Below are 23,682 nucleotides of genomic sequence, written 5' to 3' on the forward strand. Positions count from 1 at the left end.
CCTGTCCTAGTTGATACTGTGGGATAGTTTCATGGCTGAATAACGAAGTGAAAAGGAGCTAAAAGAGAAAAGGACAGGGGGTGCGGAGAGACGCCCTATCCAGGAGTAAGGAGCCGTGTAAATGTAGAGTGGTAGATAGGGCTACAGTTAAGCAGAGGTTTTATCTGGGGTGTGGAAGACTCACACATGGGAAACAAAGGGACATTTGGAAACCAGACGAGCCCCCACCTCATCAGGCAGGACAGAGACTTGGAACAAACTAAGCAATAAGACATAAGCAGTCCGAGGTCTCGGCACTAGGAAAAGAGAAACAGTGAGATTTGCAAGTCTACCGACTTGTTCCCTGTCAAGGGGCAAACTGGCTTGCTTGGTATTTCTCAGCCCTGGGAGGTGTTTGAGATGGGTATGCTAACTGTTAACTTGACAAGCTAGATTCACCCAGGAGACAGGCCGATCGGTATGCCTGCGGAGGGGAGGAGGTTCGCTTGATTAAATTAGTTGAGTTGAGAATGCATGCCCAGGGTGGGGGACCCCATTCCCAGGCCTGGATCCTGGCTTTCGAAATGGGATCTGTATGACCAGTTGCTTTAACTTGCTGCTGACTTCACTGCCTCTTAGTCCTGGGATGCTACTGTGTCTAGAGGTCAAACTTTCAACATTGTATCCATCTCATGGAAAGGCTGTGTCTAGGGACTCGTGGAAAAAGCCCAGACTGGGTTTGGCCACCCTGAAGTCTGAGTGAGCTTCCTGCAGGTAAGTCAGATAAGTCAATAAATCAGCCACTTGTTAGGGTCTTTTCAAGTTGGGACTTCTCGATGCAGGGCTGAACACATTCTGTTACAGGGGCTTCTTTGTGCCCTTGATGCTCTGGAGGCTTGAAATCCATTCTTGTCTCACCATGGACGATTCTCCTCAGCTCAGGAATAACAGTTGATAGGAAATATTCCACCTACACCTTTCACCTCATACACTAGGTGTGCTCATTACATATTGTCTGAGTCAGGGTTTCTATTCCTGCAAAAACATCATGGCCAAGAAGCAAGTTGGGAGGAAAGGGTTTAATCAGCTTACACTTTCTACGTTGCTGTTCATCACCGAAGGAAGTCAGGACTGGAACTCAAGCAGGTCAGGAAGCAGGAGCTGATGCAGAGGCCATGGAGGGATGTTACTTACTGGCTTGCTTCCCCTGGCTTGCTCAGCCTGCTTCCTTACAGAACCCAGGTCTACCAGCCCAGGGATGGCTCCACCCACAATTGGGCTGGGCCAGGGATGGCTCCACCCACAATGGGCTGGGCCCTCCTCCCTTGATCACTAGTTGATAAAATGCCTTACAGCTGGATCTCATGGAGGCATTTCCTCAAGGGAGGCTCCTTTCTCTGTGGTAACTCCAGCAGCTTGTGTCCAGTTAACAACACAAAGCCAGCCAGTACACAGGTTATCTCCAGGTCCCACTGTGTGTGTAAGCGGTCAGAGATGAACAAAGGCTCTGAAGAGAACTCACCTGTTTCCTATACCCTCTCCATGTTGCCCACTCCTTTAGCCCCTTTCTAGGCCATCAGAGTAGTGGTCACCTCAGTATGGGGGCTAAGCAGTCTGGTGATTGATGTTTGTATTTCTCTATTATGGTAGGACGGGGCCAGGCTTCAGTGTAAGACTTCCTTCTTCCCTTGAGCCCTGTGACCTTCTTACTGCTGAAAGTATCTCATCCTTGGGCTTCCATAGCAATCCTGAGGCGCCCTGGGTTACTATCCAAGATGCTGTTTCCTGCCATCCCGGTACCTAGGAAGCAGATTTGTAACCAGCAGGCAGCTTGGTGAACATGGGTTCAGAGCACAGAAAGACATTTATCATGGATCGTTATTCCAGATCCCGAGGTCCAGAGTCCTAGTGGCCTCAGCAGCCCTGTGGCCAAGATGCAGGTATTTACTGGTACAAATGACACAGATACACACAGAAAGACACACAGACACGTGTAGACTCCAAGAGACAGACAGATAGACAAACAGACACACATATCACAGACACATACACACATACAGAGGCAGACACAAAGACACACAAAAGACATATATACATCCAGTCACATGCAGACACACACAAAAATAATTAAATAATTTAATTTTTTTTAAAGAAGAAAATGAAGAAAGACCAACACCTTCGTGAATTTGCCTGTATTTTTGGGTAGGATGGTCTTGTCATGATCATGCCTAGGGCCCTGGAACTACTCCATGCCAAAGAGAAGTTAAAGTTGTAAGTAAAATGGCCAACGTGAACCAGCTGGCTTTAAAATGATCTGGACTCTTCTGTCAGGGCTGGTTCGATGATCCTCTGTGTCCTTTAAAACTGAAAGAGAGACCAGGTGGCAAACACAGGGACCCTAAGCCAGAGGACACAGGCAGCTTTGGGGAACTGAGAAGCCAAACATGGCTGCAAGCAAGCTGAGTGGACTGCTCCGTAAACAGGACCCAGAGGGGACCGTGGTTCAGTGTGGAAGGAAACACTAACTTCTTAATACCTCTGACGCAATCAACTTCAATTGGGTCCTACCGGATGAGAGGAGAGGCTAAATCTACTTCCTTATGAAGAGATGGAGGCTCGGAACCCAAGACACATGACGGAGAGGGTCAGAGACCAGAACAATGGTCTGAAACCAAGAAAAGCTAGGGGCTGCCCCAAGCTGGAAGAGGCAAGAAGCATTTGCCTTAGACCTCAGAGGGAGACCAGTCTTGCTGATCTGACCTAATCCTGTGGTTCCCAGAGCTGGAGGGGAAAAGCCATTGTCTTCCCTGGCCCTGGCTGGCGCTGCAGCCTTAGGAAACTTATGTTGAGAGCTAGCTGCCTGGCCACGCCTCAGCATACAGGCTTAAGCCCTCCCCTTTACGTTAGGCACCTTCCTCTGCTGACACAGAGTGACACCACCAGCTACTGCCTAACCACCTGCCAGATTTCACTAGAGTCAGGATGAGTTGCAGTTTCTGGCTGACCTCCTCCAGCTAAGCCCCAAGATGTTCCCCAGATTTTCAAAACAGTGCCATAAGCCAGGCATCGAGTGCCCAGATGCATAGAATTTGTAGGGGCATTTCACACTCAAACCACAACATCTTTTAAATATAATCTCTTAGCCTGGAGCTCTGGTTCCCAACCCCCCTAATTCCAGAGTTGCTCTCCAAATTCCCTGCCCTATATACCAGTCAGAATCTAACACACCTATCCCACCCAGAAAGTCACTAGAATGCTAAAATATTTCCAGATACCACCAGCATTCCAGCCTAGGGACCAGCAAAATGACTAAGCAATGTACTTGTCAAAATCCGATGTCCACAGGCTAGAGCTCCAGAACTCACACGGAGAAGGTGAAAACAACCGCAAGTTAGTTGTCTTTAGACCTTCACATGTGGGGCACAGCACTCATGTGTGCGTAGACACACATACACACACACAGAGAGAGAGAGAGAGAGAGAGAGAGAGAGAGAGAGAGAGAGAGAGAGAGAGAGAGAGAGAGAGAGAGAGAGAGAGAGAGAGAGAGAAGGAGAAGGAGGAGGAGGAGGAGGAGGAGGAGGGGGAAGGGAGGGAGGGAGGGAGGGGGGAAGCTGGGCACACACTTGTGCACTGACTCAAAACCATGCTTGATTAATTCTAATTAAAGTAATTTTTTAAAACCCACCTGAGCACCTAACAGGAGTGTCTGGCTTTGAACAGAACCTGCCAGATACTCATCCGGTGATATCATCACCTCTTGGGGACTCCAGCAAGGCATGTGGACAGAACCTTGTGGCAGAGCAAGTAACGCTCAGACCCCCCCCCCCCCACAGTACTCTCAAGCCGATCGACTCGGAAAACACTAAAGACCCGACCTCCTCTCCATCCAAACTCCTCTTTTCAACTCACCTCCTTCTCCTTTTCCCAGCTTTTCTAAAGGGATGTGTGCGCATGCCCCATGTTAAAGAAATGAATGGGAGAGCGAGTGATAAACCATGGGTCTTGGAAGTCTGTCTTTTGCCACTAGGGGGAGTGTTTGCACAGCCGTTTCATCCCAGCCTCTAATTTGCCTCTGGACTCCAGTGAGGCGTGAGCTCTAACCTACGCATATTTAAAAGGAGAGAAAAGGCCACGCCTGGTGACTATAAGAGTAAAATCATTCTCTCGATAAATATCCTGATTGACCCGGAAGAGGCACAGTTGCAGTTTAGAATGGTTAGAACGCCATGTTAGTTGCACGCCCTCTGTCCATTTTCTTCTAACCTGGGGAGCAGATAAGAGTTGCTGCGGCTGTTGCCAGAATCCAGCTACACCCTGAGCTTTAGACCCACATCTTACTGGAGAGATGCAGGAAGTTGCGGGCTGCTCTCCGGCTGCTCCCCGGCTGCTCTCCGGATGCTCTCCTGCGGGCTGCTCTCTGGCACTGTTTGTGTAGCCACACAGTTTTAAGTTGCAGGTTGTGTTTTACAGAAGTTTGAGGATACAGAAAAACAGAACGGAAGATGCCCCTGGTGTGAGAAATGCCTCTCCTCTCCCCGAGTTTCCCATCACGAACATTTTGCAGTAGTGTGGCTCATTTGTTAAAGCTAATAAGCCCATGTTGACACACAATGATTAAACTAAGTCTGCAAACCGCAGTGAGATTCATTCATGGTGTTGTGTGTCCTACATGCAATACACTTAGAGACATGTATACATATATATGTGTGCCTACATACAACCTACAGAATACAGCAAAACAAAACAAAAAACTGCCTGTGGCTCTTCCCACAAATCACGCATGCTCCTGCTAAGGGTGACGTCCTAAAGAACGCCTTTCAATTCCAGAATTTGGGGATCAAAAGATTGACAGCTAGCTCACTCGCTGTAACAGCCAGGAGTGACCTCACTCAGCACCTCCTTCCTGGGGCACAGCACTGCCACTCACTTAGGGGTGTCTTGTTTAACTATCGGCAAAAGAAATGCAGGTTAGGGACCTGGTTCTTTTTGGAAGCCCGTTGAGGTTCAGCAGCCACACAAAGAGAAGCAGCTGAAAGAAAAAGAAAACAGAAGTGGAGAGATCTGTTTCCAGAAGTGACTAAAATAACATATCAAAAGCAAAACCTCTAGTTCTGGTTAGGAAGGTGGCACAGTGGGTAGGGCTGTCTGTGCAAGCTACACAGAGCTGTTCGATTTTCTACACCCACATTGAGATAAAGGTCAGCCGGACAAACAGCACACGTTGATGATGCCAGTGCTGGAGAAATGGAGACAGGCAGATCTCTGCACTGGCCAGACAGCCTCGCCTAGTTGGCGAATGATGGCCAATGAGAGACCCTGTCTCAAGAACCAAGGTGGACAGCTCCTGTCCTGCCTTCCCTCTCTCCAACACACCCCCCCACACACAAGCACACACACACATGCATGCACACCTGCACACACAATCCAATTAAAACTTTGCAGACATCTAAGAAAACAAAGCCATGACTTAAGGAGGAGAAATCCATGGAAAGTAAAGAAACAAAACGTTGGGGTGCTTTTAAAAATCACACACAGGCTCATGTTATTCGTGCAGAGGGAGAGGAAACAGACAAGTGGTGGATTGTGGGTAGGATGGGTGGGAAAAGGTGGGGTTGGAAAATGAGACCAGAAGCAAGGGCTCAGCGCTGAGGCACAGTGAGCTGCGTGGACAGTCCCGAGCTAGTCAGTCTCAAAGAGGAAGACAGGAGAGCCATGAACTCCATCACTACGGTACAGTGATTCACTAGGGCAAACTGGTCGGACCCTCTGGTGATGGACTAGTTGAAGGAGTTGTTCACAGGGAATCTGTATTTCTTCCCCCAGAGACTGAGAAGATGGGAGGTATGGACTAAAACAGTGAACAGGGGCAAGATGGCGTGCTTCTTGGCCTTTCGAACTTGAGATCGTCTTGGGAGTTTGGTCTGTGTTTCAGACATGGGTAAAATTCCCACAGTCTCAGGCAGGAGCCCAGGGTAAGACAGTTGCTATGGAAACAGTTGTCAATAATAGAGTCTTATCCTTTCCATCTTGTTTGTAATATTGGGTCAGGACTCCACGGTAGACAAAGATGGCTTCCGCTCACTGGAACCAGTGAAAAATATTTGGATGTTTATCTCTATCGGGGTTTTCTTTACAAAGCAATAAAAACCGAAAAAAGACATTGTGTTCTGAAGAAGCGAGAGGCACGGGGTCTGTAGGGACAGACATTTGCAGAGAACCAGGGCCAAGGGTCCAGACCCATCTCCCAGCGGGGGCCGACCAAGACAAGGGTACAGCAAGCCCACTACTGTGACGCCTGGAGTTCACCCGCAGGAGGCTGGTGGCTCTGCATACCTTCTTTGCTTCCAGTGTTTTGCTGATATTGCAGATCTCGAGGTCCCGTGAGGTGGATTTGTGGGTTATCCTAGCTCACTTCTAACTAGCTTAATCTTCCCTGAAAGGGACAAGAAATGCTGAGAAACGCTATGAACTAATTCTGTCAAAGCAAGTAAGGTGGTCAGTAAAGACTGGCATCCCCCTGCTCCGGTATAAACCACTGCCAGACAGGGTTAAGGGGGCTGAGCACAGAAAGCAGTTTAGAAATATATAAGCAAAAGTCACCTGCCCATCCGAGGTAAAGGAGACGCCCAACAGTGAGTGAGGAAGTAACCACCTTCTGCCAGAAAACTGTGTTATGGAAGAACATTCTGAAATTGGGAATTTGCAAAGTTTTCTGTTGTTAAGTGACTTTATTGCCCCATTCCGAACTGTAAAAGTTCTCGTATCTCAAGCTTTAAAACCCAAAGACAATTTTCTGTCAGATAATTAAAGAGGCTCTGTGGGTTGTACTCCTGTCTAAGGTTCATTAAAGTTAGGTAATTCCACTTGATTTTCAAGAGTAACTTGCTGACACTAAGGTACACAGAAATGCATTGAGTGCAGAAATAGGAATAATATTCCTCTGCATATGTAGATGGTACTGAAAATATGAATACTGTAAATTATTAGACATGGTGGCATGTCTCGATCCCTCAGAGGTGAAAAATACGTGTGTTAACAGGGTGATTTCTATTCACAAGCAATCAAAAGGAGCACACACATTTTGAAAAGGAAAAAAAAATGTTTTCTTATTTTATTCTGGGAGTGGATTTTCTGGGGCTCTGCCTGTGACTCTCCTATCTCAACATTCCTCCTGAGCAGAGAAATATGGGTGCGCCACATCACACCCAGATAAACTCTTAGACCCTCCGAGAGTGTCTGCTTCCATTCCTGTTGCTGGGATAAATGCCTCAGCATGAAGGGGGAAGTGTTGGCATCTCAAGTCCAGGCTGGAGGCTGTCACTGTAGGGAAGTCACACGAACCTGAGCCAGCGAGTCACATCCACAGGCTCACCCACTGTTCAGCTTGCTGCCTCTAACTCTGCTTTAGAAACTCTGAGATCCTACCGCCCACTTTCAGGTTGCAGCTTCCCACAGCAATTAGTGTGGAAAGACAGGTCTTTACGGACACGCCCTCTCTGTGACCCTCTTTCCAGGTGACTCTCCACTGTGCATGTTGACAATTACATCACAAAAAGTAAGACCCATTATTTTATTAGTTCATTTAACAAACTGAGACTCCATGTATGTCTAGAACATTCTAGGCTATGCAGATCATAAGCATTGTATCTTTATGCTAGAAGATAATCAGTGTACCGTCTTTGTAGCTTTCATGTTCGAGGAGAGGGGACGCACAGGAAATATTTAAATCTGTGGTCCTTTTCGTCCTTAGACTGTCAGTACTATTAGAACATGTGTTATAGCAGGTGCTAAACTTATCAAGAGAGTGAAAGGAACAGAGGTCATTCCTAAGAGGTGTGCTAAAAATTTGCATTTTTAGTGTGTGCCACATAAGAGCGTTACTATATGCTATCAACATGTTTCCACATTCATGTACAATGTGTGAATATATCTTCGTAGACCATATTACATATAGTATTTATGAGGTCCTGCAGGTGACAGCCGGGTTGTGATATGTTGTAAATACTATATCTCAGTTAACTTCTATTAATGTATATGTGTCTACCATAGCTTTGTGTATATAGTTACCTACCATGTGTGTATTTTCCTAGTACACACAACTTAAGCCACATTTGTATATGGAAACGCTCTTTCTGTTCACTGTCTCAGGTTTCTAGAGGACAAGCTCCTTCGCTTACTCCTCACTTTAAGCACTCAAAACCCCAATTCCCAATTCTCACTCCCAATCTGCCGAGATTACAGCGGACACGAGGAACTTCCCTGAGCCCAGAACTCTGCCTGGCCTTCACTCTGCTTCATTCTCTGGTCCTTGTGCTGGACACACTGCACACACTCCCGCCCCTCTATGCAGCCTGGTCCAGCACTCAAAGTAACCTCCAAAGACACAAGCAAGACGGGATGGCAAATCTGAATCCTCACCCGGATGGGATTTTAAATTGCCATGGGAACAGACCTCTTGGCAAACCTGTGAGAGGTTGTACAGTTTAGGTTGTAGACTGAACGACCTGGCCTATATGTAAGCACCATTCCAGCCTGGGGTTCCAGTTACAGAAATAAGAGAAAGGGTACCAGCAGTACCCCTGCTCTGTGTGTGTGTTTCCTGTGTTTAAGTCTAAGCATATATAAACCTCTTCATAATAAATTGTTTTCTGTTTAAACTGGTGACTATGGTGTGTGGTTTAGATGTAATTTGTTCCCTGTAGGTTCATGTGTTTAAATAGGTCCCCGGTGTTGTGGTACTGTTTGGAAAATTATAGAATCTTCAAGGGATGGGAGCTAACCAGAGGAGACTGGTCTGGTGGCGGGTGTGGGTTGAGCTTTATGGCCTGGCCTGCCTCTGGCTTTCTCCCTGCTTCCCAGTCAGCTGTCAGGAAGCAGCTGCCTCATAGCTCTGCAGCACTCTCTCTCAACACACTGCACCCCTCAAACTGAGAGACCCAATAAACCCCCCTCCCTATGTCGCTTCCCAGCAGATTTGGTCAGAGCAACGAGAAGAGTGGCTGGGGAGCCACGCTCAGAGATCCCTGCTGTCACAGCCTGAAGAATCCTGCGCAGCACAGAATCCGCACTGTGTGCACATGAAGAGAAATGCAAGCAGTTAGCGACCTTCTCCAGACTGAATTTAGAGCTGCCCCCAACCCCGCCGGGTTAATTATGTCATAGAGAGCAACAAAACTACCCGAGCTTTTAAGGAATGAACTTTAAGAATGAACCTTGTGGCGGTTTGAATAAGAACGGCATAGACTCCTGTGTTTGAATGCTTGGCCTTAGGGAGTAGCACTGTTAAGAGGTGTGGCCTTGTTGGCGTGGGTGTGGCCTTGTTGGTGTGGGTGTGGCCTTGTTGGCGTGGGTGTGGCCTTGGCGGCAGTGCGAAACTACAGTGACTGAGGTCTTATATGTCAAGCGTGCACAGTCTCCTTCTGCTGCCTGCAGATTAAGACGCAGAACTCTCAGCTCCTCCTGCACCGTGTCCTGCACACCGCCATGCTCCTCACCATGACGACAGTGAACTAAACCTCTGAAACTGGACCCGGCACCAGTGAAGTGTTTCGCTTTGTAATAGTTGCCATGGTGTCTCCTCACAGCAATAAAACCTAACTAAGACAAAGCTTAAGGAAAAAAAATAAACAACACACACACACACACACATTGTAAAATAAAGCCAGAGGCTGGGGACTTAGCTCAGTGCTTAAAAGTGCTTGATTTGTAAGAATGCCCACCAGATAATGGGTTCCCAAAACCCCACTTGAGTGTTGGATGGGCATGGTCGCTATTTCAGCCCTGGAGAGGCAACAGATCCCCAGAGAAAGCTGGCACCGGAGACTTACCTTATCTACAAACTCTGGGCTGGATTGAGAGACCCTGCTTCAATGTATATGTGGATGTATGTGATTCCTCAGACTGTGCAGGAATGTCAATGGTTCGTTCAGTAAACTTGCAACAAACACCTTCTGAACATGCCCCCCCCCATCTCCAGTGGCAGAATGAACTGTCTCACGTGGCATGAGCAGGCTGGAGTGTCCCTTGTGGGTGCTTCTGCAAAATGAGGGGAGGGGTGGGGAGAGGGGCAGTTACTAGGAGCAGACATAGCCAACTGTGGTATGCTAAGCCTACTTCCCATTATACTAGGTGTCTTAGTCAGGGTTTTCCTGCCGTGAACAGACACCATGACCAAGGCAAGTCTTCTAATGGACAACATTTAATTGGGGCTGTCTTACAGGTTGAGAGATTCACTCCACTATCATCAAGGCAGGAACATGGCAGCATCCAGGCAGGGATGGTGCAGGAGGAGCTGAGAGTTCTACATCTTCAGCTGAAGGCTGCTAGGAAGAGAGTCTTAAAGCTCATGCCCACAGTAACATACCTACTTCAACAGGGCCACACCTCCTAGTGGTGCCACTCCCTGGGCTAAGCATATGCAAACCATCACACTAGGTCATTCCCATGGCCGACATAAGGCAGCATAGAGATGTGAGTGACAGGAACGGGGGTTATACTAATTAAAACACCCCCAGCCCTCTTCCTTTCACATCTGGATCAAATCACCTGCAAGACCAGGTCTGGTGCCAACCAAAAAGGAAATCTCTCTAGCCACACACTAGGATGATTGGCGGTTCCGTGTAAAAAGGTTACAGTCATCAAGCCGAAGAGGGTGCCTGGAGAAGCCTTCATGCTTTACGGCGGTGTGCACTCTGAGAAGGCGGTCTCCACAACCAGTCCGTTTCCCTTCAGAAATGGTCGGTTATGTTTATTCCGGGGATGTGTCACGCTTCGTTTCTGCCTGTGCTGTTGACAGCCTCCCTGTCTATTTTTACCTCTTTGGGAGCAGCTATTGATTGTTGATACAGATTGTGTTGCTGGAAGCATAAGGCACAGCTTAATCAAGCTCCAGTTTGAAAGGTTCCAGTGACTAGAAAACGCTATATTCTAAGTGCAAAGAGACGTGGGACATTTTATTATTAAACACGTTGCCTGTGGGGGGCAAGAAGGATGGCTACCCACGTGTGAAAGGCATGGTGCTCGTCCTATTAGTACCAGCCATTTTGACCTGGCATTTAAGAGCTGGTTCAGGTGTCAGAGCGTGCCTTGTAAGGCAGCCTGTGTGGTGGGAGGCTGGACTTTTTCTTAGGATCTTATCCCTGCTCCGACTTTTCCCAGCCCTCTGCTCTTATTCTCTCCTTTCCCCTTCTTTTTTTTTGCCTTCTTTTTCTCCTTCTCTGCCCTTTGGTCATGTCTTCTTTGCTGCAGAACCAAAGGGCGAAGTTAGAATGGCTGGGTTCTGCTTGCTGTTTGTTTGCTTCAGGGAAAGCCCTTTGATGGGGTGCACAGTGCCTGTGTTGTAAGAAACTGCAGGAGGAACCCCTGCGTTTGAGGATGTGAGCTGGCTTACAGACACACACACGGCATATTACATTAAAAGAAAAAAAAAGCTGTTCGGGATGAAGAGACAACTGCTTAGAGGTAAGACAACTGGCTGCTTTTTCAGAGGACCCAAGTTCAGTTCCTGGTAGCAGCTACACCAGGAGCCTCCTCACCATCTGTCACCGCAGCTTCAGGAGCATGCCCTTTCCTGTCCTTCCTGAGCCCATATGCACGGGGGAGGGGGGGAGAGACAGAGAGAGACAGAGAGGGACAGAGACAGACAGAGACAGAGAGAGAGGGACAGGGAGAGTGAGGGAAAGAGAGAGGGAGAGGAAGGGAGGGGAAAGGAGAGAGAGACACAGACAGAGACAGAGAGAGAGGGAGAGAGACAGAGACACAGAGACAGACAGAGAGAGACAGACGGGGGGAGGGACAGGGAGGGAGAGGGAGAACCACCTACATTGCTCGTCTGGTCTGATGATCAGAACTAGCACTCCCTCACTTTGCTTGGCTGCCCGGGGAGGACAAGACAGGAATATTCTTCATCCATATCTTAGTGACAGACAGCACTCTAGAATTAGCTACAGATCACTTCTCTTTTCCACTTGGCTGAGGTTGTACTCAATTCTCCTGCCTCAAAGCTGCACCACAGCTGTGATGGTTTGCTCGACCACATCTTGGGTTTCTGTCTCCGTGGTGTGCTCTCTACCCTCATAGTCTTTGCCCATCGGGCCCACTCTGGGTGTCACACATGGCTTAGGGTGAGCCAGCCACTCGACAACGCCCTGTCCCAAGGATGGATACAACAGACCCCACCCAGCAACTGTTTGGCTGGGTGTTGTTTTTCCAAAACTGGGGCCTGGTTGCCTTTGTTACCCTCTTCAGAATGTCTGGCTGGGGTTTGCAGAGGTTTCTGTGATGTCCTCTCTGCTGAATTTCAATCTAATCCCGTGTGGCCTTTATCATATTCTATTTTAAAAATACCGGCTATGTCAGGACGGTCACTTGCTGTAACATTTACCCTTTAAAGCACAACTAAGTAATTTTTCTAATATACAAGGAGTCGGGTAGACATCACCACGATCAGTTTTAGTTGTGACTCATTTTTAGTTACTCCCGATTTCCCTCCCATCAGTTCCCAGCAGCCATGGATTATTCCGTCTCTGTGCATTTGCCTAATCTGGACATTTATATATGCCGTTGTGTGAGTGGCTTCTTTCGTTAGCATCACATCTCTGAGGTCCATCATGGGTCGACAGTATTAAGACTCATCCTTTGTGTGTGGACCCTTTCCTGCTGCGGATGCACTCCTGGTGCTGCCGTTCCCAGGCCGTGCCACGTCTTCACATGAGTAACAGGCTCGTGAACATCAGTGCCAGGAGCTGTCCTCTGCAGGTCCGTGTGGTATAACTGCACGATTTTATTTTTCTTTGGATCCTACCTAGAGAAAGAACTTCTGGGTCACATGGTAACTCTGGACTTTTCTTTCCCTTCACACCCTCAGGGCTTTGTGAATTATTTCTTCTCTTCTACTCACAAGGGCACCATAATGACCCCAGGGCCTTACACATGGCACACTTTGAATAAATCTCAGCACTAGTTGGGTGTACATTTTATGATAATTGTTCCACTTTCCTGACTAGACCGTGTGCCTACTGTAGGAGAAAACACAGACCTAACTCAGCATCCCCCTAAGAACCGAACAAGCCGAGGTACCATTTACTGAGCATGTACTGAATTCTTCCCCATATGACCTCATTTAAGAAATGAGGGATCTGCATTGCTCTGTAGGTAATTAACAGAAAGGTGAAACTCACACAGTAGTTCTCATGCTGATGAGTTGTCCGGGAATAGTGCTCACTTGAGGTCTGTTTCCCCATAATGAATCCCCCCAATTCCAAGGCCCAGTGCCTTGCCTTATCTCCTACTGAAGTGTCTCCTCAACCTCCCTAATGCTGCAACCTTTATCACAGTTCCTCACATTGCCGTGACCCCCAACCAGAAAATTACTTTGTTGTTGCTACACCACAACTTCAGTCTTGCTACCATTATGAATTGCAGTCTAGATATCTGATATTTAGGGCATCTATATGCAACCCCTATGAAAGGGGCGTTGGGCCTCCAAAGGGGTCAAGACCCACAGGTTGTCCTGCTCTACACAGTGGTTTGAATGAGAAGTATCTCCTATGGCATCTGAACATTGGTCCCCAGTTGGTGGTACTGTTTGGGTAGGTTTAGGAAGTTTGTCTTTCCTGGAGGATGTGAGCCACTGTGGGTGGGCTTTCATAGTATACAGGCTCACCCTGTTTCTACTTCGCTTCATGATTATGGTTGAGATTTGGTCTCTCAGCATCTGGCTCCAGCAGCCATGCCTATTACTTACCCACCACAATGGACTCTTATCCCTCTGGGATCCTATATCGAACTCTAATAAACTCTTTTATAAATTGCCTTGGTCATGGTATTTTATCACAGTAACAGAAAAATAATTGATACACATGGAATTTTTTCCCCTCGAGATACTAAAGCAGAAAGGGGAGTTGTTGGAGGAAGGAGAGGCAGCCAGCAGGATTGGAGAAAGGGCACTAGGGAGAGCAATGGAGACAGATGCGAGCAAAATACAGTGTACACACACATACATGACATATGTATGAAAATAATGACTGAAACCGCTAATTTTTGTGCTTAAAATGCTTCTAATTATCTAAAAACTGGACAGTGACATAACGACTAACACCTTGAACTGTAAACATAAGGCCACATCACGGTGTTATTCAAACGTTATTTGTGATTCCATGTCTGAGCACTGCTAATGTCTGCCGAACAGAGCCTCCAACTAGATTTAGTTTAAGTCCTCCAAACTTGGCTGCGTGTTTCCAAACGTCGCCGCGTGGGAACCGCAGAAGCGCTGCTCCTGGGTTATGGTCCAGCAGGCTCATACCCTGGCTCCTGTCCTTCAACAGGCACCGCCAGCTGTCAGAAAGGCAGAACTGGCCAGAGGCCTCTGCCCCTAACAAATATGGCCGCTCTGAGGCTTCAGGCTTAGGGCGGCAAAGTGGGCCTCACGTGACAACAATCTTGTAGTGTTATTGGTCTGCTTTACAGGAAGGGCGGGACTTACTAGCCCGAGTGAGCCGACCTTAAAGGAGACGCTCTTGAGCTTTGCGCGAGCTACGACTCGAGGCTGGCGGGCGCAGGCCAGCTGCCCCTCCCTCGCGGGACGGAGGCGGGCGGGGCGGGATCTGGAAGGCAGCGTCCGGGCGCCGCGGTGACCCCAACAGGGTGAAGCGGGAGCCGGCGGCCGAGGCTCCGAGCCGAGCGGAGCGAGGGAGCGCGCGCCGGGCATGGAGGACGGCGTGGCGGGGCCGCGGCTCGGAGAGGTAGCGGAGGCGGTGGAGGCGCGGGCGCCCCGGAGGGTGACGCTGCGGCCCTTCGCGCCCTTCTCTGCGGCTGCCGAGGGGGACGGGGGCGGCGGCGACTGGAGCTTCATCGACTGCGAGATGGAGGAGGTGGATCTGCAGGACCTGCCGAGCGCCACCATCGCCTGCCACCTGGACCCTCGCGTATTCGTGGACGGGCTGTGCCGGGTAAGGACCGGGCCGCCGTCGGGGCGTTGGGCGGACACTTGTTGCGGGCGCGGCCGGGGCGGGCACGGGCCACAGCCCTGCTCCAGGGGTCGCTGGCTCTGGAGGCGGGCTTCCTTTTGCACCGCCTACATAGTCCAGATCTTGTTCTACCGGATCACTGAAGATCTAAAATCAATTCCTCCTCCCAGTGCCCTGGTTGGTACCTGCCCCATCTCCTTCCCAGGGTGTCAGATTTGTGTGGATTTGGGCGGGGAAGGAACAGCTGAGTGTCCCTGATGGTGGCAAGTCACGTCACCCCTTTAAGGAACTAAGTATCCTAAAGGCTTAGGAAAGGCTCTCCCCCAACACCAACCAAAACTGGCCAATCAATCGCAAGATAATGAGCAACCAGGATCCTCACCCAAACACTGGCTTTTCTTCCAATAGTGCAGATTGAGAATGCAGAGCGTAGTCTATTTATGAACAGTGAGTCACGTCTGTTGCCTCCTTCCTCCCAATGAATGAGGTGCACCCCTCTTCTGTCTAGTAAATGCAGAGCAGGGGCTAAACCCCCAGGGGCAAGAACAGCCACCCTGGCCACTTCAGGTGATAATTCACCCAGCACGCACCCTAAAGGCAAACATGCAATTTTATTCTCTGCCGTATCCTCAGATCCCAGAACAACCTCACAACAGAGTCTTCATAACTGTCTCGAGGGACTGTCCAGGTGGGGAGAGCCTTAGACAGTGATGTTCCAGGATATACCAGGCATCCAGGCAAGTGCTGTCTCTCCACACGCTGATCTTGCTGCAGGCAAAAAAAGAGAGTCTGAGATCCCTCCAAGAGGTCTGAAGTGCAGGCCAGAGCTAAGCCTGCAGAGAGAGACGAGAAAGCCCCTGAGCTGTGACAATTGTTGCTCCACACAGGATGCCCTGAAGCGTGCGTGTGTGGCCATTGTAAATCCTCCCAGAAAGTAAATGGCCGTATAAATTATAAATAACCAAGACACAGTGGTGTCTCTCTTGGCAGCGACCTTCAGCTGCACATCATTGACTTGTGTACTCAGTGCCAAGAGCTGAAAGCTTTGCTGACATGTTTGATCGGGGGAAACAGAAAAGGTAAATGTCAGAAGGCGACGGTGCTCTCGGGAGGAGGCGGGCCCGGGGAGGAGAGGTCTGAGAAGGATGATGCTGGGCATCCAGTGAGCATCCAGTGACACTCGGGGATGATTAAGCGGTGATTGCTAATGGTTGACACTGGTTCCCAGACATGGTTTCAGACTCGGGAGGAAGCGGCAAGCCTGCCAGGTTTGTCGCTTTCACAGAGCTTAGACTCTAGAGCATGTGGAGATGGACAGACCTACAGAAAAAAGAGCATGAAGGAGGTGTCCTTAAACACAGCCATGCTTCTGACATCCCTGTGATACTAAAACCCACACATGGCGGAAGTTTCCTGTGTGTTTTACAGCAGGCGCTTGCAGTATGTACAGCATGTACACAACATCCCATGTGCTTTAAGTCACCTCTAGGCCACTTATGGCACCTGGTAGGTTGTAAATGTGTGTAAAAAGTTATTTTATTTTCTTAAATGACAATAAAAGGTGTGTGCCTGTTCTTGCTGATGCAGTTTTAATTTATGGGAAAAAAAATTCTAGATTGCCCAAACCTGTGCATATGCAACCTGAGGGTACTGAGGGTTGTCAGAAGAGATAGCTACAGCACGGGATGTGAAAGAGAATCGGGGAGCAGCGACAGGTGTCAGGCCGAGTGGCAGCTAGGTCCTTACGGTGTTGCATGCTGGTGGCTCAGGGAGTCTGACCGTAGAACTGACTAACTGGGCTGGCCTTAGGGGCACCACAGGAGGTATCCAGACCAGTAGCCATGAGCAGCAGCTGGAGATAGGAGAGGAAGCTATACGGCTGGAACCCCCGTGAGGAGCTGTCCAGCAAGTGCATAGGTCTGAAGATGTGAAGTTGAGGAGCTAATACTCACAGGAAGGAGCCTGGGCTTCCCTGATCCAGAGGAGCCCAAGTCAGATCCACGGGCAGGTTCAGCCTTCCAGGTGTCTGCAGAAAGTCATTCAATGAGGAGTCAGTTCAAGGGGCCTAGGGTGGCCCTCGAACAGGCTGAACTGGCAGGGAGAGTGTGGAATCCAGCGGAATAGCAGTGCTCATGTGCACGGGCCGGACAAGGTGAGCTAGGGAACGGCCGGAGCGGGTTCGTGTGAGCGTTGAAGGGCAGGGTTCCTGGGCTGCAGCGCTCTGAAGAGCATCCAGGGAAGGTCCGCAGAGGGCTGCGCTCAATGTTACTCTAACTTCAAAGTCAGGTGGGAAATGTCCCATGGGGAAGGGAGATGGGTGGGCAAAGGAGGAAGCAGGGAGGCAGGCCGGGGAGCTTGCCAGGTTGCTGGGAAGGAGAGTCCTTAGTGCAGAGGTATGGTATTGAAGGAGACAGACACAGAGGCTTCTCCCCCTCCTCTCTACCTGGAGGGCTGGAGCTTCAGTACGGGTGGGAGTGCTGTGTACCGATGGATTTCCAGTTCATGGGTCCTGACGGTGCAGACACCACTAACACATAGGTCCGAGGGTGCCAGTCCCCAGGCCAATAGCTCTGTACAGGAAGACGACCTAACAAAACCACCATTGTGGTAGGCCTTTCAGCAAGCTGATTGTTTCTCAGTGAGCTAGAACCATCCCTCTGAGTGAGAAAGTGTGGCTTTGGGGGTTCAGCCTACCACTTGCATGGGGTCACCTTAGACAGAAAATGTGTCTGCTTCAGGTTGACCGTGTCTACCCTGGGATGGGTGGGTTATGGCTGCAAAGCTGTGGGGTCCTTAGAGTCACTGTCCCCCTTTCTAACTGCACGGAAGGGCCACCCAGGGGTGCTAACCTGCAGAAAATCTCATTACCTATGACTCTCCTGATCCTATAACCTTAACCTTAAATGAAAAGAAGAAACGAAGCTGAACTACTCATTTGTTTGAGAGTCCCAGAAACTGTTATAACTACTAACAATCTGATACGTGAGATTTGCCTTTAGTAAACTGTGTTAAATATATATATATATATATAACTATCATTATCAATGTAAAATAATCTTACTAGAAAAATGTACACTGTTACAGTTAGAGGAAACCTTTATTAAAATAAGGATATTTTCTACGTGGGCAAATCTTTCCCCGGCACACTGTGTTTCACTAGCTGCTCCTTCTCTGAACAGCTCTGCTTAGAAAGCAAAGCTGTGTTTTGTACCAGTAGTTACCGGTGCCGTGGGCTGTCGGCTCTGGTTAGTTGGTTACCTCTGTTCAGCTGCCACCGAACTTCAGAGTTCCCGTTTGGCTTCTACAGACAGTAGTGGAAACCCGCACCTGCCTTGGTCGTCTCAAACACGGACGCATATTTGATAGGCACAGCTTCACCCAAAGGCTGTGTCGCAGTCTGCTGTCAGGAAATCATAAGTAGCCTATCTGCTTCTACCGAGCACACATTTCTTTAAGAATGACTATGATTTGTGGTAGCCTTTTCTATCATTTTCAGAACGAGTACTCTGATCTACATAAAAAGATCTTAAGCAAGAATTCTAACTTCTCTACATATGTGCCCGACCCCAAAAAGGGAGATTCTGATAGTACCTGTAACCTTAGAATCTGTTTCTAAAAATTGTGGGGGGTGGGTGAGAATATGCCTGTGATGTCAGGGAACCTTTTGGGAACCTGCTCTCTCCTCCCACCATGTATTTGACGCAGAATCTCTCACATTTCTGAGGCTTTTCAGACTTCCAGCCATTGGAAGCCTCTGTGTGCTTCCCCTGTAGGAGCCATGGGGTTAGATGTGAGCCAGTGCATCTGGGTTCTGGGGCTCAAAGTAAGGCTTGCACCTACCACAGAGCTACCTGACCATCCCTCCCCCAGTCCCCCAGAATCCCAGGGGAGGGTTGGAGAAATTCCCTTGTCTTCCAGCCCTCCAAACTAATTCCATTCTCAGGCGTGGGAGCTGGGAACGGCCTGTGGGTGGTTCTCTCCGTGGAGACTGAGAAGCAATGCCTCCTGCTCAGCTAGAAGGGGTTTGGGTCTTAGCTCATGCTTGTAATGCCAGTGCAAAGGAGCTGAAGCAGGAGGATTGTCTTTTGCTTGATACCTGGGCTACATAGTGAGTTGTGCCCAGCCTGAGTGAAACCTCATGGGGGTAGAGGTAGTGGGGGAAGAAAGAGGCCATGGGAGATTTAAAGAGAACACTGAGTAACTGATCCCACGCCCAAGCAGATATCTAGCCCGCTTATGACTTGATTTCCTCTAGTCTGTAATGGAGGTCAGGTTCTGAACCTGAGGTTCCCTATCCTTGCCAGGGACTTTGAAGCCTAAGCAGGATTGTTACTGTCAGCGGAGGTCCTGTGTGTTTAGGAAGTGGTGTTTAATTAAGGAAGCCTCAGTTTACTCTAAGGCAGGGCCAATTTCCTTCCGTTCACCCTCATATTTGGTCCCCAAGGGCAGACCATGGACTTGTATGCAAGTCTACATTCAGTGCTAAGTTGATGGTTGAAATGTTTTGGGGCTCTGGAGTGGCAGCCAGTGTCCACTCCAAGATTGAACATCCCCGGCCACATTTCTGCCTGTTTCCATCCAAGTCAGTCCATGTAGCATGCTGGGAAAGTCAGTCCGTGGAACATGCTGGGAAAGTCAGTCCGTGGAGCATGCCGGGAGTTTGGCATCCTGGCTGGAAAGGAAGACTTGGAGTCCAGGTGGTTTCAGGCCCTTCTCACGGTTCAGCCTATTGTGAGGCAAAGCCGTGTTCTCTCAGACTTACTCTTGGGTGAAGTTTCCCTTACCATGGTTTGGCCTCTGGTGTGGAATGCTGTATTAATCTGTAAAATCCCACATTAAATATGTGCAGGGGTTGGTTTAGAATTTACCCACTCTTTTCCTCAATTGGAGAATTTCTGACACTTTACTAGGTCAGATGCTTTTAATAACCACACTTTGTCTTCCTTTTTAGAATTTTAATCTCCCTACCACCCCACTCCTATAAGTCAGTTCACCACAGATCTTAATCACAGCACCCTTCATAGCTGAAGCTGCAACTAGAGACTCTTCAAGCCTCAGGACAGTTCCATAAGGTGACAGAAAAATAGGCTTCATGATAGAGCAGGAGAGGGGAGGCTGTTGTCTCCTGTGTGCTTAGTTCAGGCTGTGCCCTGACTAGAAACTGACCAGAAAACACAGTCTACTCCCAAGTACAAGTCAGTGAGGGGCTGGTTTGCTTAGCTCTGTGAATACTGTGCTCCTGTGCAGTGGGGTGTGTGTGTGTGTGTGTGTGTGTGTGTGTGTGTGTGTGTGTGTGTGTTGAATGGACCCCTGGTTATTTATGTGTTGTGCACAGTCATTAGGATCAATTCTCAGAGCTCTGGGGAGTTCTAGCCCTTTGAAATCCAATTCTGTTGTGTGAGGCAATTTTCCCTTTGTAAATACTAATGACTATCAGAACCTGCAGATGCGGAGGTAACGAGAAGGAAGCCATTTTCTGGAAGCAGAAGCCGGTTTCCCCATAGCAGTAGATAGTAAAAAATGCTTCCTGTGTGTCTGTGTTAGTCGGGGTTCTGCAAGGGACAGAAGTGTCCCTGAGGCCAGATGTCTCAGCAGCCCCAACCTGGTGCTGGAATCATAGGGAGGTCCTAGAGAGATACCTGTTGGTTTTTCAGTTCACACTGGAATCCCAAATAAGTGGATTCTAACACTCATGAAAGAATGGGTCAGGATAGGTACTGGGCCTGTCCATGAGACGGAGGACAAGAAGGCAGGAGGCACAGACTCCTCCCGAGTCCTTTTAAGAGGCCTACCACCAGAAGGTAGGGTAGATCTAGGGTGGGGCTCCCACCTCAGAGGATCCAGATTGAGGGTAAGCCTCAAACGATCCAATCAAGAAAAGTCCCTCACAGGCACGCCCAACTGCTAGGGTTTTAGCTAATTCCAGATGTAGTGATGCTGACAACCAAGCAAATACATCAAAATGTAGGACCAGAAGACGGTCAGAGCTGGGAGCATCAGGGTGGAACGGAATGGATGGCTTCCTGCTGTCCGAAAGTCAGCCTCTAGAAATCCTGGTGTGGCCTGTACTGTACACAAGGGGGCAGTGTAGCCTCTCAGTTAAGAGCATAGGTCTTAACTCCTGTGCCACATTCACCCACCTGTGTCTCAGTTTTCCTGCCTGTGAAATGGAGGTACTATAATAGTTAAGGAAGAAAAGAAGTGGATGATTGGGATCTAGCAAACAGACAGGTGAGTTAATGTATCAGTTTTCAAGTGCTGTGTAACAAAGTTACCTAGCACTTTAGTGAGGTAAGGCATGGTTGCAGGAGCTTCCGTCACCAGTCCTCTGTGGTCTCACAGGACTGGCACAGGGCATTTTCTCTGACTGTTACTGGGAGCCCCAGTTCTTTGATGGCTGAAGGCTGGAGGTGTCTTTTGTTCCTTGCCTCTTGGGCCTCCCCACAGGGCAGCTCACAGCTTGGCTGCTGGCTTCCCTCAGAGCAGAAGAGAGCATAAAAATACATAGGACCCACCATTCCTCCCCGAGTCTCTGAGTGAGCCACACTGTGCTGGTTTGGTGGGATTTACCCTCCATTTCCCTAATTTTAGAGTTTCTGACCCTGAAATAAAGGTTACATCCTAGGAATCCCATAACACAGGGAACTACTGCTATTGGGAGATGGGTCACCAGGACCAGAGACAGGCCACCTAGCAGCACATCAGTGAGACCGTTTTCATCCTGCTTGTTTACTTTTAGACAGACCCTGGGAAGAACACTTACTGAACTCCATGAGAAAACAACCTTAAACTCCTGATTCTCCAGCCTGCAGTGCCAGGCGCTGGGGTTTCCGGTGCGCAGCACACCTGCTGGGTTGTTGTGGTTTTGTGTGTTTCATTTTTCTCCTTGTAAACCGGTTAGGCTTCTGTTAATGTTTGGAAGTGTTTGCCAAGGCAGGTTTGAGCTGGAGCTTGGTGTGGAGAGCTTTTGCTCGGTAAGCACAGCACCCCAAGTTCAAGCCCCAGCACAGAAACAAAGGCTATTTAGTAAGGTTTTATTGACCTTTTCTTTTGAGTTCAGCCTTTTCTTTTGTGGCAGCTGTTAAGTTTGTCTCCAAGCTGACTAGTTAGTACCCAGTCACTGGAGCCAGGCAGGTCTGGGTCCAGCATTCCACCCATCCACTCATTCACGGGGATCATTCATCAGGTGTTTATTGGGTACTATTGATGTTTTGCATTACATAGCTCAAGACTAGCCATGGGAGCTCAGACAAATCCTACTCCTCCTCCATTACCAAAATACCACCATAATCTCTATCAAAAGTCTAGGAAAGTCAGTTTAAGGCAGCCCACTGCCCCCAGACAGTTAACATCTCTCCTTTGGAATCCTAAGCCAGGGGGAAGACATAAGAGAGTAGTAGTTTTGGATATTGTTCATGCTGTGTAAATGATGAGCTATGTGTTGGTCAAGTTACTCTGCTGGTCCAGACTTTGTCGACCTCCTGTCAATTGAACAGGTTAGATTGGAGCATCTGAGGCCATGCCTCACTCTAGAAGCAGTGTACTATTCTCCCTGTGGGTTCCACAGCCCACTGCCCCCTTCTACTCCCCCAAACCACAGGCCCAATCAGACTTTCCCCAAGCAGAATTTGCCCAAGATGAGATGTCTCTCCAGGTCCTCCAGCCTTCCGTCCATCCCTCCACTGTGTCTAACTCCGTTAGCTGTGGCTAAAAGAGGGTGACTCTCAGACACTTAAGCATTATGCCTTTAATTGATTTTGGAAAACCATTTAAAATTAATCTCATGATCTTGCACCAGTGAGGATTTAAATGACTCCAGTCTGCTCATTAAATGGTCCAGCCACCATCTGAAGATTTGCCAGAATACTAGAGTGACATTTGTTTCAAGTGTGACTATGAAATGTTTTCCAAATGTCATGGCAGGTTTACTATTGAGAAGACAGCTGGTTGCTGACTATCTACCTGATTTATGCTTATTTCCCAGGGAAATCAGTCCTCCTCTTTTCTTCCTCCTCTTTTCTTCCTCCTCTTCACTTCCTCTTCCTTTTCTTCCTCCTTTTTTTTGGGGGGGTGGGGATGAAGTCTCACTGTGTTAGCCAGAGTGGCCTTTAGCTCCTGGCCCCAGATGACTCTGGCTTTAGCTTTTCGAGTGGCTAAGACTGCAGGTGCCTCTGCCCTGGGCCAGGGATGATTTCAGCTACACATCCTTCCATCCTTAAGTGTTGGTGGTAACTCAGAAAATCAGTAACTCCAAAGCTAACTCTAAGTACTTCGATTTGGTATTGTGTTACCTAGGCCAGCTCGGTTGAGAACTACCCTTTCCAGTCTTTCTTAGAACCTTTTAAGGGTGGTACTGTTATTTCCTCATTTTCCAGACAAGGGTGACTTCTTTTTATAAAATTCATAAACATCATAGAATCTTCTAGGTTTGGAGGTTTGAATATGGGGCTCTCAAAGCCCAGGTGAAAAGGGAACCTGTGGACCTTGCCTTGTATTTCTCCGGTGAGTAGCTGAGACCCAGGCGGGGGTGGAGTGGACTCAGGAGTGTTCAGCAGATGTGGGCAGAGCTGGAGCTGAGCACAGGTCTCCTTTCCCAGTCTGCGTAGCCCAGCTTAGAGGACACTGGGAGTCAGAGCAGATTTGCACCTCTACTGTTCATTAGCCACCACCAGGGGAAGTGACTGGTTGACTGGAGACTGTTGAGGCATGCCTTTCCGAAAGGAAGGGAGGAACGGTC

General features: G+C 48.8%; 1 protein-coding gene across 1 annotated transcript in view; it reads left to right on the plus strand.

Annotated features, from left to right (window-relative positions):
• The first annotated feature begins 14,594 nt into the window (after positions 1-14,594).
• RCAN1 (regulator of calcineurin 1) overlaps positions 14,595-23,682 on the plus strand; it is a 77,864-nt gene continuing 68,776 nt past the window's right edge. The window contains exon 1 of the mRNA XM_080919138.1: positions 14,595-14,927. Within this exon, the coding sequence (XP_080775264.1) occupies positions 14,685-14,927 (243 nt within the window). The 5' untranslated portion in view covers positions 14,595-14,684. The remainder of the gene's footprint in view (positions 14,928-23,682) is intronic.

Source organism: Micromys minutus (assembly GCF_963924665.1).
Source record: "Micromys minutus genome assembly, chromosome: 7".
Lineage (NCBI taxonomy): Eukaryota > Metazoa > Chordata > Mammalia > Rodentia > Muridae > Micromys > Micromys minutus.